This window comes from Geotrypetes seraphini, chromosome 7 (assembly GCF_902459505.1).
Source record: "Geotrypetes seraphini chromosome 7, aGeoSer1.1, whole genome shotgun sequence".
NCBI lineage: Eukaryota > Metazoa > Chordata > Amphibia > Gymnophiona > Dermophiidae > Geotrypetes > Geotrypetes seraphini.
Genome location: NC_047090.1, coordinates 132,917,421 through 132,930,738, shown reverse-complemented (window position 1 = coordinate 132,930,738; position 13,318 = coordinate 132,917,421). Strand labels below are relative to the sequence as shown.

Here is a 13,318-nt window from a genome sequence, read left to right as displayed (position 1 = left end):
TTAGATAGACCCTTAGGTAACTATTAGAGCCTAGATCGTCACGGGTCTGTGAAACAACTCCACTTTCAACATAGATAATGAACATACAGTCCAGACTTGATCCTTTTTTCTACTGTGTGGTCTTCATTGTAAATTCCACAATAAAACTTCTTAAATTTGATGGTTATAAATAGTTAAGCTCCATAACCAACTGTAGTGTATAACATTTTAAGGGAGCAGTTTCTGAAAATATCATCAAAAAATTCACTTATTTTAATTTTCTTCAGAGTTGTTGACCTTTTTGGCTGGAACGCATCCCCTCAATATTTACCAACAAGGGTCCTCCTTTTTCACTCCTTCATTGGGCTTTGTCAGGGGAAAACCATATCGTATCTCATTTAACCGTAGCCATTTCTGAAAACAACTGAATGTAGTGCACAGTTGTGTTTTTGTATTATTGATATTGGATAACGTCTGCATCCACACTATTTAGGGCTCCTTTTACTAAGCTGCGCTGGCATTAGTTTTTTTGCGTAGCGCAGGGGTTAGCGCGTGCTAAAAACGCTACCGCAGCTTAGTAAAAGGAGCCCTAAGTGTATTCACACTTAGAAAAAATTATCCATGGATAACTTGTATAAAAAGTAGGCATGGTGATTGTACCTACTTTTACATGACCTTAGTATGGCCATGTTTGCAGAGTCACAAAGTACATAGGTGCTTGTAAAATACATGCTTAGTTCACCTGCTCCTAAGCATATGTAAATGTCTACAGATGAGAAGCTCTTTTATAGACATGGACTTGTGTTTTTATAACATAGCTCCAAAAATAGGCACCTATTTGGACTTCATACTTAGACAATCTGTTACAAAATTACCCTGAAAAGGCCAGTTCCAGCTGAAAATCCAGAAAAAGCAAGAAGAAATTGTCACGTCCTCAAAAAATAAATACTTAAAAATAAAGTAAAATATTGCTGTGTATTTTCTTCTGCAAAGAGTGTTTTATATAATGCAGTAAACATTTCTTCATTTAGAGAACTCACAGGCATGAATTATTTACTCCTCCTGTGATTGGGGCTCATCCTGATGACAGTCGAAGCAAGTTCCAGGTAAGGCTATTTCTTGTTTATCTTTTCATTGTAGATAAGATGCTATCTAGATTACCTATGGCTGCAATAATATACCCAAAGCAGTAAAACCTTGGTTTGTGAGCATAATTCGTTCCAGAAGCATGCTTGTAATCCAAAGCACTCGTATATCAAAGCGAATTTCCCCATAGGAAATAATGGAAACTCAGACGATTCGTTCCACAACCCAAAAACTTTAATACAAAATACTATTCGTACTTGTATTGCAAGACCTCACTCATTTAGAACAGTTACTACACTCCTGCAGCGTCAGGGAGAAGAGAGAAGAACCATCGGCTCACTTGTGATGATGTGACGCGTGTATACTGTATGTACTTGTATTGCAAGGCTTTGCTTGTTTAGAACAGTCACTACACTCTTGCAGCGTCAGAGAGCCATCGGCTCAGTTGTGATGTATGTATACTGTATGTATTTGTATTGGAAGATATTGCTTGTATATCAAGTTAAAATTTAATAAAATGTTTTGCTTGTCTTGCAAAACACTTTCAAACCAAGTTACTTGCAACCCAAGGTGCATATACTGGTAGGGGTTTAAGGATAGAGCCATGAGGCTAGAGGCTTTTGGTTAAATCTCCTCTCTATCACATATTGTGTGATCTGTTATCAAGTTATGTAACCTACCTATGCTCTTCCTTTAAATCATTAGTATATATTGGGGCCTTTGCACTAAAACCTGGAGGCCTGTGAAAATATAACTACTTTAGTAGGTGCATAAAGGTAGCACACACTTTGACCCCAAAAGTGTAACATATACAGCGGCATAGTAAGAGGGGAGCGGTCTGCCCCGGCACCCATCCTCCTTTCCACTCCCCCAGCTCCTTCCTGACCCCTCCTCTGCTATGCGCATGCACCCCCTCCCCTCCCACCTCATTAATTTTCCCTGTGCGAGCAGTATTACGAACTTGCTGCCAGCGTCGGTGCTGCTTCTCTCTGATGTCGCTTCCGGGTCCCCGCACCTAGGAAGTGACTTCAGAGGGATAGCCGACACGATGCAGGAAGCAAGTTCGTGATGTGGTTGCTCCCACCTGGAAAATTAAAAAGGTATGGGGGAAGGGGATGCGCGCATAGCAAAGGGGGTTGGGAAGGAGTGGGGGGGGCAGAGAAGAGGGTGGGGGAGGGCGCCACTCACCCTCGCTATGCCAGTGCAGTTTGGGTTGGTTAGTACAGGAGATTTCAAAGTGAGAGAATTTTATTCTTCCCTGCCAACTTTAAAACCCACAATAGCCTCAACGTCTTCCTTAACATCTAGAGGAGAAAAATCCATAGTCTTCTAATGAGAGAGACATGGAGGGAAGCCACTGCTTGCCCTGGGATTGGTAGCATGAAATGTTGCTACTATATGGGTTTCTGCCAGGTATTTCTGTCTTGGATTGGCTACTATTGGAGACAGGAAATTGGGCTAGATGGACTATTGGTCGGACCCAGTATGGCTATTCGTATGTTAATTTATGCTAATTGGCATTAATTAGAAGTTACGTGCGCAATTTGGAAGGCACATTCTATAAAGTGGCATACTTCATTTCCAGTGTGTGAATTTGAAAAGGAGGCGTGGCCAAGAGAGGAGCATGGGCAGATCATGAGCATTCCTAAAATTTATGCCACTGTTATACAATATATCTAATCTTCACACAACTTAGGTGCAGGTGTTTAGGCCTGATTTTCCGTGGCCTAAATGGATGTACCTAAAAGTTATGACATACTGAACATAGAAAAAGAGAAAATGACTGTAGATGCAGACTATATGGCTTATCCAGTTTGCCTATCCATATCATCTGCTATCTCTCCCCTTAAGAGATCCTACATGCCTGTCCCACATGCTTTCTTGAATTCAGATACACAACCTCCACTGGGAAGTCATTCCATGCCTTCTGTAGTTTAACCATCCCTGCTAACTGTAACCTCTACCTTGGCATCCTTCGCAACTTTGTACAGTGCTGCGTATGTCTAGAAATAGTAGTAGTAATTGTGATTAATCACAGGGCATATCAATCGATGGGGAGGGCAGAGAAGGGGTCTGAGGGGACATGCATTTCCTCTCCCTCCTCTCCACATTAGGCATCATATTTTTGCTGGTGGGGATCCTGAAGCCCCACCAATCAAAGAAATCCATTGACAAAGCTACCTCCTTGTGCTGCCTCAAGACTGAGGAAGTCGGCAGGTGCCTCAGGGGAAAAGTCAGCAGCTGGAGGCTGATGGGATTTCAGCTACCCCACCAGCCATTGAACAGATACTGTAGCTTTGGAGGAGGCCCAGGTCTCTAGGGGACTTCCCAATATCTCCTTTCTCCAGGTTCATAACTCTCTCTCTCTTTCTTTCTTTCCATTTCCTTCCCTCTACCCCCAAGTCCAATTCTCTCTCCTCCCCTCCCAGCCCCTAGTCCAATTCTCTCTCTCCATCCCTCCTTCTCTCCCCTTAACCCCAGGTCCAATTCTCTCTTTCTCCCCACCTCCCGCACCTGGCTTTCCATTAAATCAGCTTCCATGTAGCCAGCAGAATCCCTAGTGTTTCCAAGTTTCCAAGTTTATTAGTTTTTTAATATCCCGACCATCAAGTGAATATCTGGCCGGTTAACAAAGTTTTGTATAGGCTAAAAATATTATAAAATAAAGTGAACATAGAAGACATAGACTAGACAAACTGGATAGTGAGGAAAGTGGGGGGAGGAGGGGAGAAGTTACAAAGTTTAGAGAAAGAGGGGGGGGTGGGGAAAGGATAGAACGAAAGGGATAAGGTGGCATTGTTGAGGCAAGTACTTATTCGCAGGAGGAGGTAGAAAAATGCACAGGGCCTTTCCCTCTGACCCAGCCTGCCCTCTTCTGATGTTGGCACTGTAGAGGCATTTAATTTGAAAATTAAATGCCTCTACAGTGCTGACAAGATTATGCATAGTTATTCCCAGGCTTAGAATTATAGTGTGTATATGTATTATTTCTTCCCTTCATTTTAACTTTTAGTAATCCTAGTTACGGTACTCTATAATAAGAACATAAGAATTGCCATACTGGGACAGACTGAAGGTCCATCAAGCTCAGTATCCTGTTTCCAACAGTGGCCAACCCAGATCTCAAGCTAGATCCCAAGTAGTAAAACAGATTTTATCCTAGGAATAAGTAGTAGATTTCCCTAAGCCAACTCAATAATGACGTATGGATTTCTCTTTTAGGAAATTATCCAAACCCTGCTAAGCTAACTGATTTCACCACATTCTCCAGCAACAAATTCCAGAGTTTAATTACACATTATATGATGAAATATTTTCTCTGGTTTGTTTTAAATCTACTACTTAGTAGCTTCATCACATGCCATATCTGACTTTCTTTTTAAAAGAGATTTAAGTATAATGTTTATGTTTTTATTTCAGCTGAAAACTGTTGATACTTTGTTGGGCAATACAGCAAAAGTTGGGGAAGTGATCGTTCTTGGTATGATAACACAACTCAAAGAGGTAAACTTTTTTTTTTCTGCACTTCCAGTCATATACTGTTGTAAAAGAGAGAACCAAAGAGTCTCATGGGCACAAAACAACTCACATCACAGAATGTAAATCCAGATGTTGCTGCTGAAGTTCCAGCTGGAGTAAATACGAGTATGTTTCTGTGAAAACAAAACCTTCATAAGTGTAAAAGGTAATGGATTTGATATACATCCTTTTGTGGTACAACCAAAGTGATGTATATATTATATACAGGTTCTGTCACTGTCCCTTGTGAGCTCACAATCTAAGTTTTGTACCTGGGGCAAAGAAAAGTTAGGTGACTTGTCCAAGATCCTAAGGAGTTGCAGTGGGAACTGAATCCAGTTCTCCAGGTTCTTAACCCACTACACTAACCATTAGGCATGTAGTTCAAACAGGGCATTTTGATCTTTGTCTGAAAAATACATTGCTAAATACATATAATGCTGTGGAGAAATACCTGTATTTGGCAACACATACAGCAGGAACAACCATTTCTCCATAAATCAAGCAGAGAAATGCAGGTGCACTCTGAGGCGATATCATCCAACAGAACCCCACATACCAAAGATCTTTCTCATGCTGCCTTGATCTCCCTTCTTCCCCTCAGTCTTTAACATTCGTAGGACGTGCCAGTAAGTCTTTGTGCCTCCAGGTCTCCTCAGTTAAATATTCTTTTTTTTTTTTTTTTGTAAATTCTTTATTCATTTTCAAAATTACATTAAATGTACCGTATATATATATTCAATCACATTAACAATAAATATATCATTTTATATTCTATCATTTGTACAGTACATAAATTTTTATCCCTCCCCCTTCCCATCCCTCCCTACCATATATTCCATAATCTTATAAAAAAACATATTAATAAAATATCCCTCACCCTACCCAAATTAATTGATACATTAAAGGGAAACATTTTCAACTAATCCTTACAAAATTCTGCTAATGGTTTCCAAACAAATCTTTCCATTTTATAAATATGGCACAAAGAGTTCCACCAAAAACTGTAATTTAGTCTCTTCCAATCCTTCCAATTATATGTAATTTGCTGAATGGCAACCCCAGTCATTATAAGTAACAATTTAATTTTAATTCAGGCATCAGAGCTGCTCAGTGTTTTTCTCACTGACATCAACATCAGCATCTGCAACTTTAGTTTCACTTTAGGTTGGTTTTTTGTTGTTGTTTGCCTTATGCCTGTTCTCCCTCCAGTGTTCTCCCTAGCAGTGCTTTAGCCATTCTCTCTGTCTCTGGGGCCTGCACTGTCAGATAACAGCAGTACCATTCAGAGACTAGCTAGCTACCACAAACTCCCATTTTGTATATTGTGGCCAATTGCAAAGTGATGCACATTGGGAAGAATAACCTGAATCACAGATACCGGATGCTAGGGGTCCACCTTGGGGATTAGCGCCCAAGAAAAGGATCTGGGTATCATCGTAGATAATACGATGAAACCTTCTACCCAATGTGTGGCGGTGGCCAAAAAAGCAAACAGGCTGCTAGGAATTATTAAAAAAGGGATGGTTAACAAGACTAAGAATGTTATAATGCCCCTGTATCGCTCCATGATTAAAGCCCTGAAAAGAGAAAAAAAATAACATTAAAATTTCAGGAAACTAAACAAAGCAAAAATATTTGGCTATATGCCCTTAGGGCTAGATTCACAAAGCAAACCAATCGTGTTGCGACCCCTTAGCGACCCGATTTTCCTCCAGCCCGATTCACTTACCTCTCTGCCGACCATTCTCCGGTCCGCGCATGCAAATGAGGGGAATGGCATGCAAAGTAGGCAGGGTCGCCATTCACTAACAAAACCCTGCAACACTGACTGGGCTGGCCGATCACAAACAAGCGACTGCTAAGGACCAGTCGCTGAAGCCCTTTCCAACTGCCCTGCCTTCTGCCGCCCTTCTCTCTGACCTGTCAGCCCCGATCTCCTTCTGCCCCGAACGCCTCCCGCTGCCCCGACTCTTGCTGCCCTGATCGCCTGCCTTCCCCGACTCTCTCACCCTTCCCCGCAGTTCAAGCCCATGGTTTTAACTCACGGGCACTAAACACCCGCAACAACTTCAACTTATTTCAAAAAGCAGTCGGCTTTTATCGCTGTTCTTTTAATAAGGTGGGATCGTTTTCAACAAGCTTACTGCTGGTAAAGGATCAATGAAATATCCAAAAATTTCCAGGAAGGAAGTCAAAGAAAATGTTATTAGGAGCAGCATGGAAAAGCTGATTAAGAGCTTTCCATTTGTGGGAGATAGCTGGAGGTATACAGGCACAGCGCCTCACCTCCTCTTCAAGGGTGCCTAAAGCTTTCCTAAAGTTAAAAAAAGAAGAAAAAAAATCTCTGCTGGACCCAGAGGTCCAGCGCATGCACAGCCCACCTACAGATGGTCTGCATATGCGCTGGGATTGCTATGGAGTGATCTGGTTAGGCAGTTGAGGGCATGATTCCGATCGCCCTCATTTGCATGAGGGCGATTTGTGAATCAGCCCACCGGACACGGATCGGATCGGATCGGATTGGATCCATGCCCTTACTGAATCTAGCCCTTAGTTTCCATTGTAGCATCCAAGCATGTGTAAAACCAGTAGCTTGGAGGGCACCGGTGCTGAGTATTTAGAGAAGCCAATACTCTCATATAGATTATGGGAAAGTGATGTGGACAAAGCAATCTTTTTTGCTCCTTGTCCTCAGTTCTACCCACCAAGGTAAAGTTGCCTCCACTCAGGGTATTAAAGCAGAGTTTTTTCCAGACTTCTTTCCTCATTATACCTACTAATTGCTATAATTAACCCACATATAATTTTGAGTTGTTTTTTGACTTACTAGGTTTATATAAAAAAGTTAACTTCCTTTTCTCTTTTTAAGGGAAAATTCTTCCTGGAAGACCCTACAGGAACAGTTCAGTTGGATCTGAGTAAAGCCATATCCTGTATATAACCTTGTATGGGGGTAAAACCAGACTTGGGCTCAGGGGTTGATCAAAAAAGCTATACTGGACTTGCAGGGGGGAGAGGCAAGGTTAATCCATTCTCTCTGACTGGGGAAAAGGTGCTAATTTTGAGAATACAGATGGCTACTACTGCTATATTTATAATTTCTATTGCACTGAAAGGTATATGCAGCGCTGTACATTTGACACTGACAAAAGCTGAAAACTGCTAGTTTTAATCCCACTGATAGGTGCTGGCCTGTGAAAAAAATCCATGCCACAACTTCAGCTTTGGTTTAAGAAGCAGTTCCATCTTTTTTTTTTTTTTTTAATATAATAGGGCTTCAGATTTTCAGTTATAATAAAATATCCTTTATTAGGAACTTTGGAGTATTTGGTTGTAACAACCCCCTCCCCCCTCTGAAAATTGTTTTATCCTAGGACAAGCATGCAGCATATTCTCACATGTGGGTGACATCATCCACAGAGCCCGGTACGAACAGTGTTAAAGTATTCTGTCACATTTAATCTTTTAGCAAAGCTTTGAGACTGTCCGCTGTGCAAGTGCCTTCCTGTCCAACGTCGGTTTGCGATACCTCAGTTCTTCATTTTACGCAGAGTGAAGAAGTTGTATCTGGATTCTGTCCAAACGAGTTTGCCTTCCTTTCTCGCTAAATTATTTTTTCTGTCCTTCAAGTTCTTACTTTATTGTTTTAGTTTTCTAGTATATATATTTACATTTTAGTTTCTTTTAATCAAGTTTTCTTCGACTTTGAATTTCTCCTCAGTTGGGCCTTGTGCCCCCATTCAGCCTTCAGGCATCGAACATTGAGTATTTATTTTCTCTGGCAGTTGCAGTCATTGTGTGTTTTGATTTCACTGCCAAGATTTTTCCTCTCTGTCAAAGCCTTCCAGGGGGTTCAAGAAGTGCTCTCGTTGCTACTGGGCTGTCTTCGCACACTGATCCGCACAAGTGGTGCATTCAGTGTCTTGGGCTGCAGCATAGGATGGACTCTTGTACATGCTGCCTCATGCTGAAAAAACATTCTTTTAAGGCTCGACGCCTCCAGCAGGAGAAGCTCTTTGTAGATCCATCCATATCCATGTCTTCAGAGGACAAGACTGTACCGGCGGTATTGGCATCAATGCCTCCCTCGACATTGGACTCTGTACCAACATTGGGTAAACCTGCTAAGAAGTCATCCTCATCCCACCAAGCATTGCAGGCAGTGGCATAGCAAGGGTCATTGGCGAACAGGGCGGTGGCGCCCCCCCTCCTGCCCTCTTTCTCGCCCCCCCCACCACACACGCCCCTTTCCTGTACCTTTTTAACTTCAGTGCGAACAGCAACGAACTTGATACTTGCGTCAGCTTTGGCACTCTCCGACGTCACTTCCTGTTGGATTCAGTCATGCTCAAGTTTTGATAAGCTGCTGCTATAGCACCAGACTTTACTGGTTGAATCTACACTCAAGAAGCCTTCAGCACATGAGTGTATGCCAGTGCATCATCAGACAGAGAAGGTCACATATTAGATAAGTTTGGGCACTGCCTCTTCCAAAATTCTATGCTGTCTAGCAGAGTTCTCAACTATAAACAGCTGGTGTAGTACTTTGCTGATTTTGAGCAGTATATTCCACCTGATTGAACATATAAGAACATAAGAATTGCCGCTGCTAGGTCAGACCAGTGGTCCATCGTGCCCAGCTGTCCGCTCCCGCGGCAGCCCTTAAGTCAAAGACCAATGCCCTAACTTAGTCTAGCCTTACCTGCGTACATTCTGGTTCAGCAGGAACTTGTCTAACTTTGTCTTGAATCCCTGGAGGGTGTTTTCCCCTATAACAGCCTTCAGGAGAATGTTCCAGTTTTCTACCACTATCTGGGTGAAGAACTTCCTTACGTTTTGTATGGAATCTATCCCCTTTTAACTTTACAGAGTGCCCTCTTGTTCTCTCTATCTTGGAGAGGGTGAACAACCTGTCTTTCTTTAGCACTCTCCAGACCAGTAGAGGTTAACTTTACGAATGGGTATATATCTAATCATGACCAGCAGGTGGAGACTGAAAACAAAACTTTGGGACAGTATATCCTAGCCCCTCCTCTCTATTTCCCCAGTCTTCTTTCAGTCTCCAGCAGGTGTTGATGTGATCTGTACCCATCTCCCTTGGTAGGGCTGTTGGAATTTGTTTAGGGGGTTTATTGTCCCTGTTTTTGGCCGGACGGAGCTTGGACGGACTCTGTTTGGGGGTTCGTCCGACCTCGGGGGTGTCAAACCCGGCGGGTCTCGAGCGGGGTCCCTCCCCCCACTTCCTCCACCTCCCCATATTTTTTTAGAGGAGCCTCAGCAGTAAGCCTTGCCCCCTAAATCAAGCAAGGCATATTGCTTAGAGAGCCTGTGGAGTCTGTTCTGTAAAAAAAAAAAAAAAAAAAAATCCTGAGGTAGTGCTGGTCTGGAGGGTTGTATCCCTTTAAGAACACTGTATTTTACTGTATTTTTCATCTAACCGGCACTTTTTTTTTTTTTTTTTTTTTTTACAGCTAGGTCGCGTATGGAGCAATGAGCACTTCTAAAGGGAAAAAGTGCTCATTGTGCTCCAGACGTGAGGCACTCGCGGCCGGCCTGTGCAAGCGGTGTTCAGGCCGGTGCGGTGGAGGAGCTCCGTCGGCAGCGGCTGCAGGCGCCCAGAGCTCCCCGCCGATGGTGCCTCGCGAGTCGGCAGGGAACGGTGGAGAAGCCCGGTCTTCTCCGTCCGCCCACGGAGGGATTCCCCGAGCCGCCGACGGTCGGGTTTTAGAGGATTCCCTCTCAGCTGATATTTTGACAGCTGATGCCGGCTTGCCTGCCTTAGCGGCTGAGACTGTTCAGGTCTCTCAGCCGCTGCAGGCTATGGAGGGAGCTGTTTTGGCGGGAAAGACGCCATCTTCTCTGTCTGGCCCCTCCATTTTGTCTTCCACCTCAGGTGACCTTCCCCCTGTTTTGTCTAAGCAGGGGCAGGTTTCTGCTGGGTCCCCTGCTGTGGCAGGGAGTCCCTTGGGACCCTCGGGGGGTTTTTCCCCTGATTTTTTCTTTTCTTTATGCAAAGCCTATTTTCAGGCGGCTGGGGGTCCCGGTTGCGCCCAGGGGGTTTCGGGGGGTGGGGTTTCCTCCGCGCTCCCTGCGGCTTTGCCTCTCTCGTCTGACGTGACGTCCCCTCCGCCGCCTCTCTTGTCCAAGCGTCCGCGGGTGTCGTGGAACGAGGATTTGTGGTCGGAGGAACGTGTCGGTCTGGAGGAGGACCTGGACCCTTCTGAGGAATTCCAGGACCCTCTGGAGGGGACGGAAGCTGGCGGCGGGTTGTCGGGTTTCCCGTTCTCCAGTGACGAGGCGTCCGTGGTGCGCCTTTTTCAGAGAGATGAGCTGCCTGACCTTATTCAACAGGTTTCTTCGGTTTTGCGTTTTGAGGACGCGCCGCCGGAGACTCCGCGTGTGGGGGACCCTCTGTTACGAGGGATCCGTTCCGTTTCCCGCTCTTTTCCTATGCATCAGGATATTCGGGATATTATTCTTGAGCAGTGGAAAACGCCGGAGACGCCGTTTCGGCTGGTGCGCAGCATGGCTCGCCTGTATCCCATTCCTGAAGGGGATCGGGCTACGTTAGCTTCGCCAGTCGTGGATGCGGTGGTCTCGGCTATTTCCAAGCGGCATACCGTGCCTGTTGAGGGCGGTTCTGCCTTGCGGGACTCTGAGGAGCGCAAATTGGAGAACATCCTTAAGCAAAATTTTCAAGTCTCTGCCTTTGGGGTCCAGGCGGCTATTTGTGGGGGACTGGTCGCTCGCGCCGTGTTTCGGTGGGCGGAGCGGGTCTTGGATCGAGAGTCTGATGACTGGTCTCTGGTGGATCAGGAGGTGGCGAAGATTGAGATGGCTGCCTCATTCCTCTCTGATGCTCTGTATGACTTGGTGCGGATCTCGGCTAAGTCTATGGCTTTTGGCGTGGCCGCAAGGCGTGTGTTGGGGCTGCGCGCTTGGGCGGCGGATGCTGCGTCCAAAGCTAAGCTTACTAAATTTCCCTTTCGGGGGTCGTTTTTATTTGGAGAGGACTTGGATAAGTTGATTCAGACTCTGTCGGACTCGAAAGTTCCCCGTCTGCCGGAGGACCGTGCCCGCCCGGCGTCTCGGGGTGGTGCGGCCCGGGGGCGTTTGCGGGAATTTCGCAAGTATCGCCCTGGGCGTGGGGCTGCTTCTTTCCAGTCTCCGGGGTTTTCCCGGGGTCGGTTCTTCCAGCGCATGCAGCCCTTTCGGGGGGCCCGTCGGGGGGCAGGGAATCCCTCCGCCGGTTCCCCCGCTACCCGTCCTGCACAATGACGCCTTGCCGGCGCCCCCCTTGGTTCCGGTGGGGGCCCGGCTGCGCGACTTTTTCCCCAAATGGGCCGAGATCACGTCCGATCAGTGGGTCCTGGAGGTGGTGCGGGACGGTTATGCCCTGGAGTTCGCCCGCTCTCTGCCGGATTTTTTCCTCGCTTCTCCATGTCAGACTCCTGGGAAGACGCTGGCGTTTCGCCAGACCCTTCAGCGCTTGCTAGATCTCAGGGCAGTTGTTCCAGTGCCCCCCCCGGAGTGGGGCACGGGCAGGTACTCCATTTACTTTGTGGTGCCCAAGAAGGAGGGGACTTTTCGGCCCATCCTCGATTTGAAAGGGGTCAACAGGGCTCTCAAGGTTCCCTCTTTCCGTATGGAAACGCTGCGGTCGGTCATTCTGGCGGTTCAGCCGGGGGAGTTTCTCACTTCTCTCGATCTGACGGAGGCCTACTTGCATGTTCCCATTCGGGCCTCTCATCAGCGTTTCCTGCGCTTTGCGATCTTGGGTCGGCACTATCAGTTCTGTGCGCTTCCCTTTGGGCTGGCCACGGCTCCCCGGACGTTCACCAAGGTGATGGTGGTCGTCGCGGCAGCCTTGCGGTCGGAGGGCATCCTGGTACACCCCTACCTGGACGACTGGTTAATTCGGGCCAAGTCGTTGCAGGAAAGCTCCCGGGTTACGGCTCGGGTGGTGGAGTTTCTCCGGTCGCTGGGCTGGGTGGTCAACCTTTCCAAGAGTCGGTTGGTTCCGGCTCAGCGTCTGGAGTACCTCGGGGTGCTGTTCGACACCTCCTTGGGGAAGGTCTTCCTCCCAGAGGCCCGGGTGAGCAAATTGCAATCTCAGATTCGCCTGCTTTTGGCGTCCCGGTGTCCTCGGGCGCGAGATTTCCTCCAGGTCCTGGGGTCGATGGCGGCGTCCCTGGACGTGGTGAGGTGGGCGCGGGCCCACATGCGTCCTCTCCAGTATGCTCTGCTCCGGAGGTGGTCTCCCCAGAGGCACGGGATGGATGTTCCGGTTCCCCTGCGAGGCTTGGCGCGCTGCAGTCTGCGTTGGTGGCTCCGGACCCCTCACCTAGTTCAGGGGGTGGGTCTGGATCTTCCGCGGTGGACGGTGCTCCTTACGGATGCGAGTCTCCTGGGTTGGGGGGCCCAGTGCCTGGGTCACTCAGCTCAGGGAACCTGGTCCACGGAGGAGGCCTCCTGGTCGATCAACGTGTTGGAGACCAGGGCGGTCCGGCTGGCGCTGTTGGCTTTCCACTCCCTTTTGTTGGGCAAGTCGGTCAGAGTCCTGTCGGTCAATGCCACGGCGGTGGCTTATGTCAATCGTCAGGGGGGCACCAAGAGCACTCTGGTGGCGCAGGAGGCGGCTCGGCTCATGGTTTGGGCGGAGTCGCATCTTCTGGACCTCTCGGCCTCTCACATTGCCGGGGTAGAAAACGTTCAGGCGGACTTCCTCAGT

The 13,318-nt window shown here is 46.9% G+C and overlaps 1 protein-coding gene across 4 annotated transcripts in view; it reads left to right on the top strand.

Annotated features, from left to right (window-relative positions):
* The window catches only part of POLE2 (DNA polymerase epsilon 2, accessory subunit), a 102,898-nt gene that overhangs the window by 20,450 nt on the left and 69,130 nt on the right, over positions 1-13,318 (top strand). For all 4 annotated transcript variants that reach the window (XR_004540150.1, XM_033952462.1, XM_033952463.1 and 1 more), the window contains exons 6-8: positions 1,011-1,085; positions 4,486-4,569; positions 7,457-7,513. Coding sequence is in view for 3 of the 4 variants with exons in the window: in XM_033952462.1 (XP_033808353.1) it covers positions 1,011-1,085; positions 4,486-4,569; positions 7,457-7,513 (216 nt within the window). In the remaining variant the exon portion in view is untranslated. The remainder of the gene's footprint in view (positions 1-1,010; positions 1,086-4,485; positions 4,570-7,456; positions 7,514-13,318) is intronic.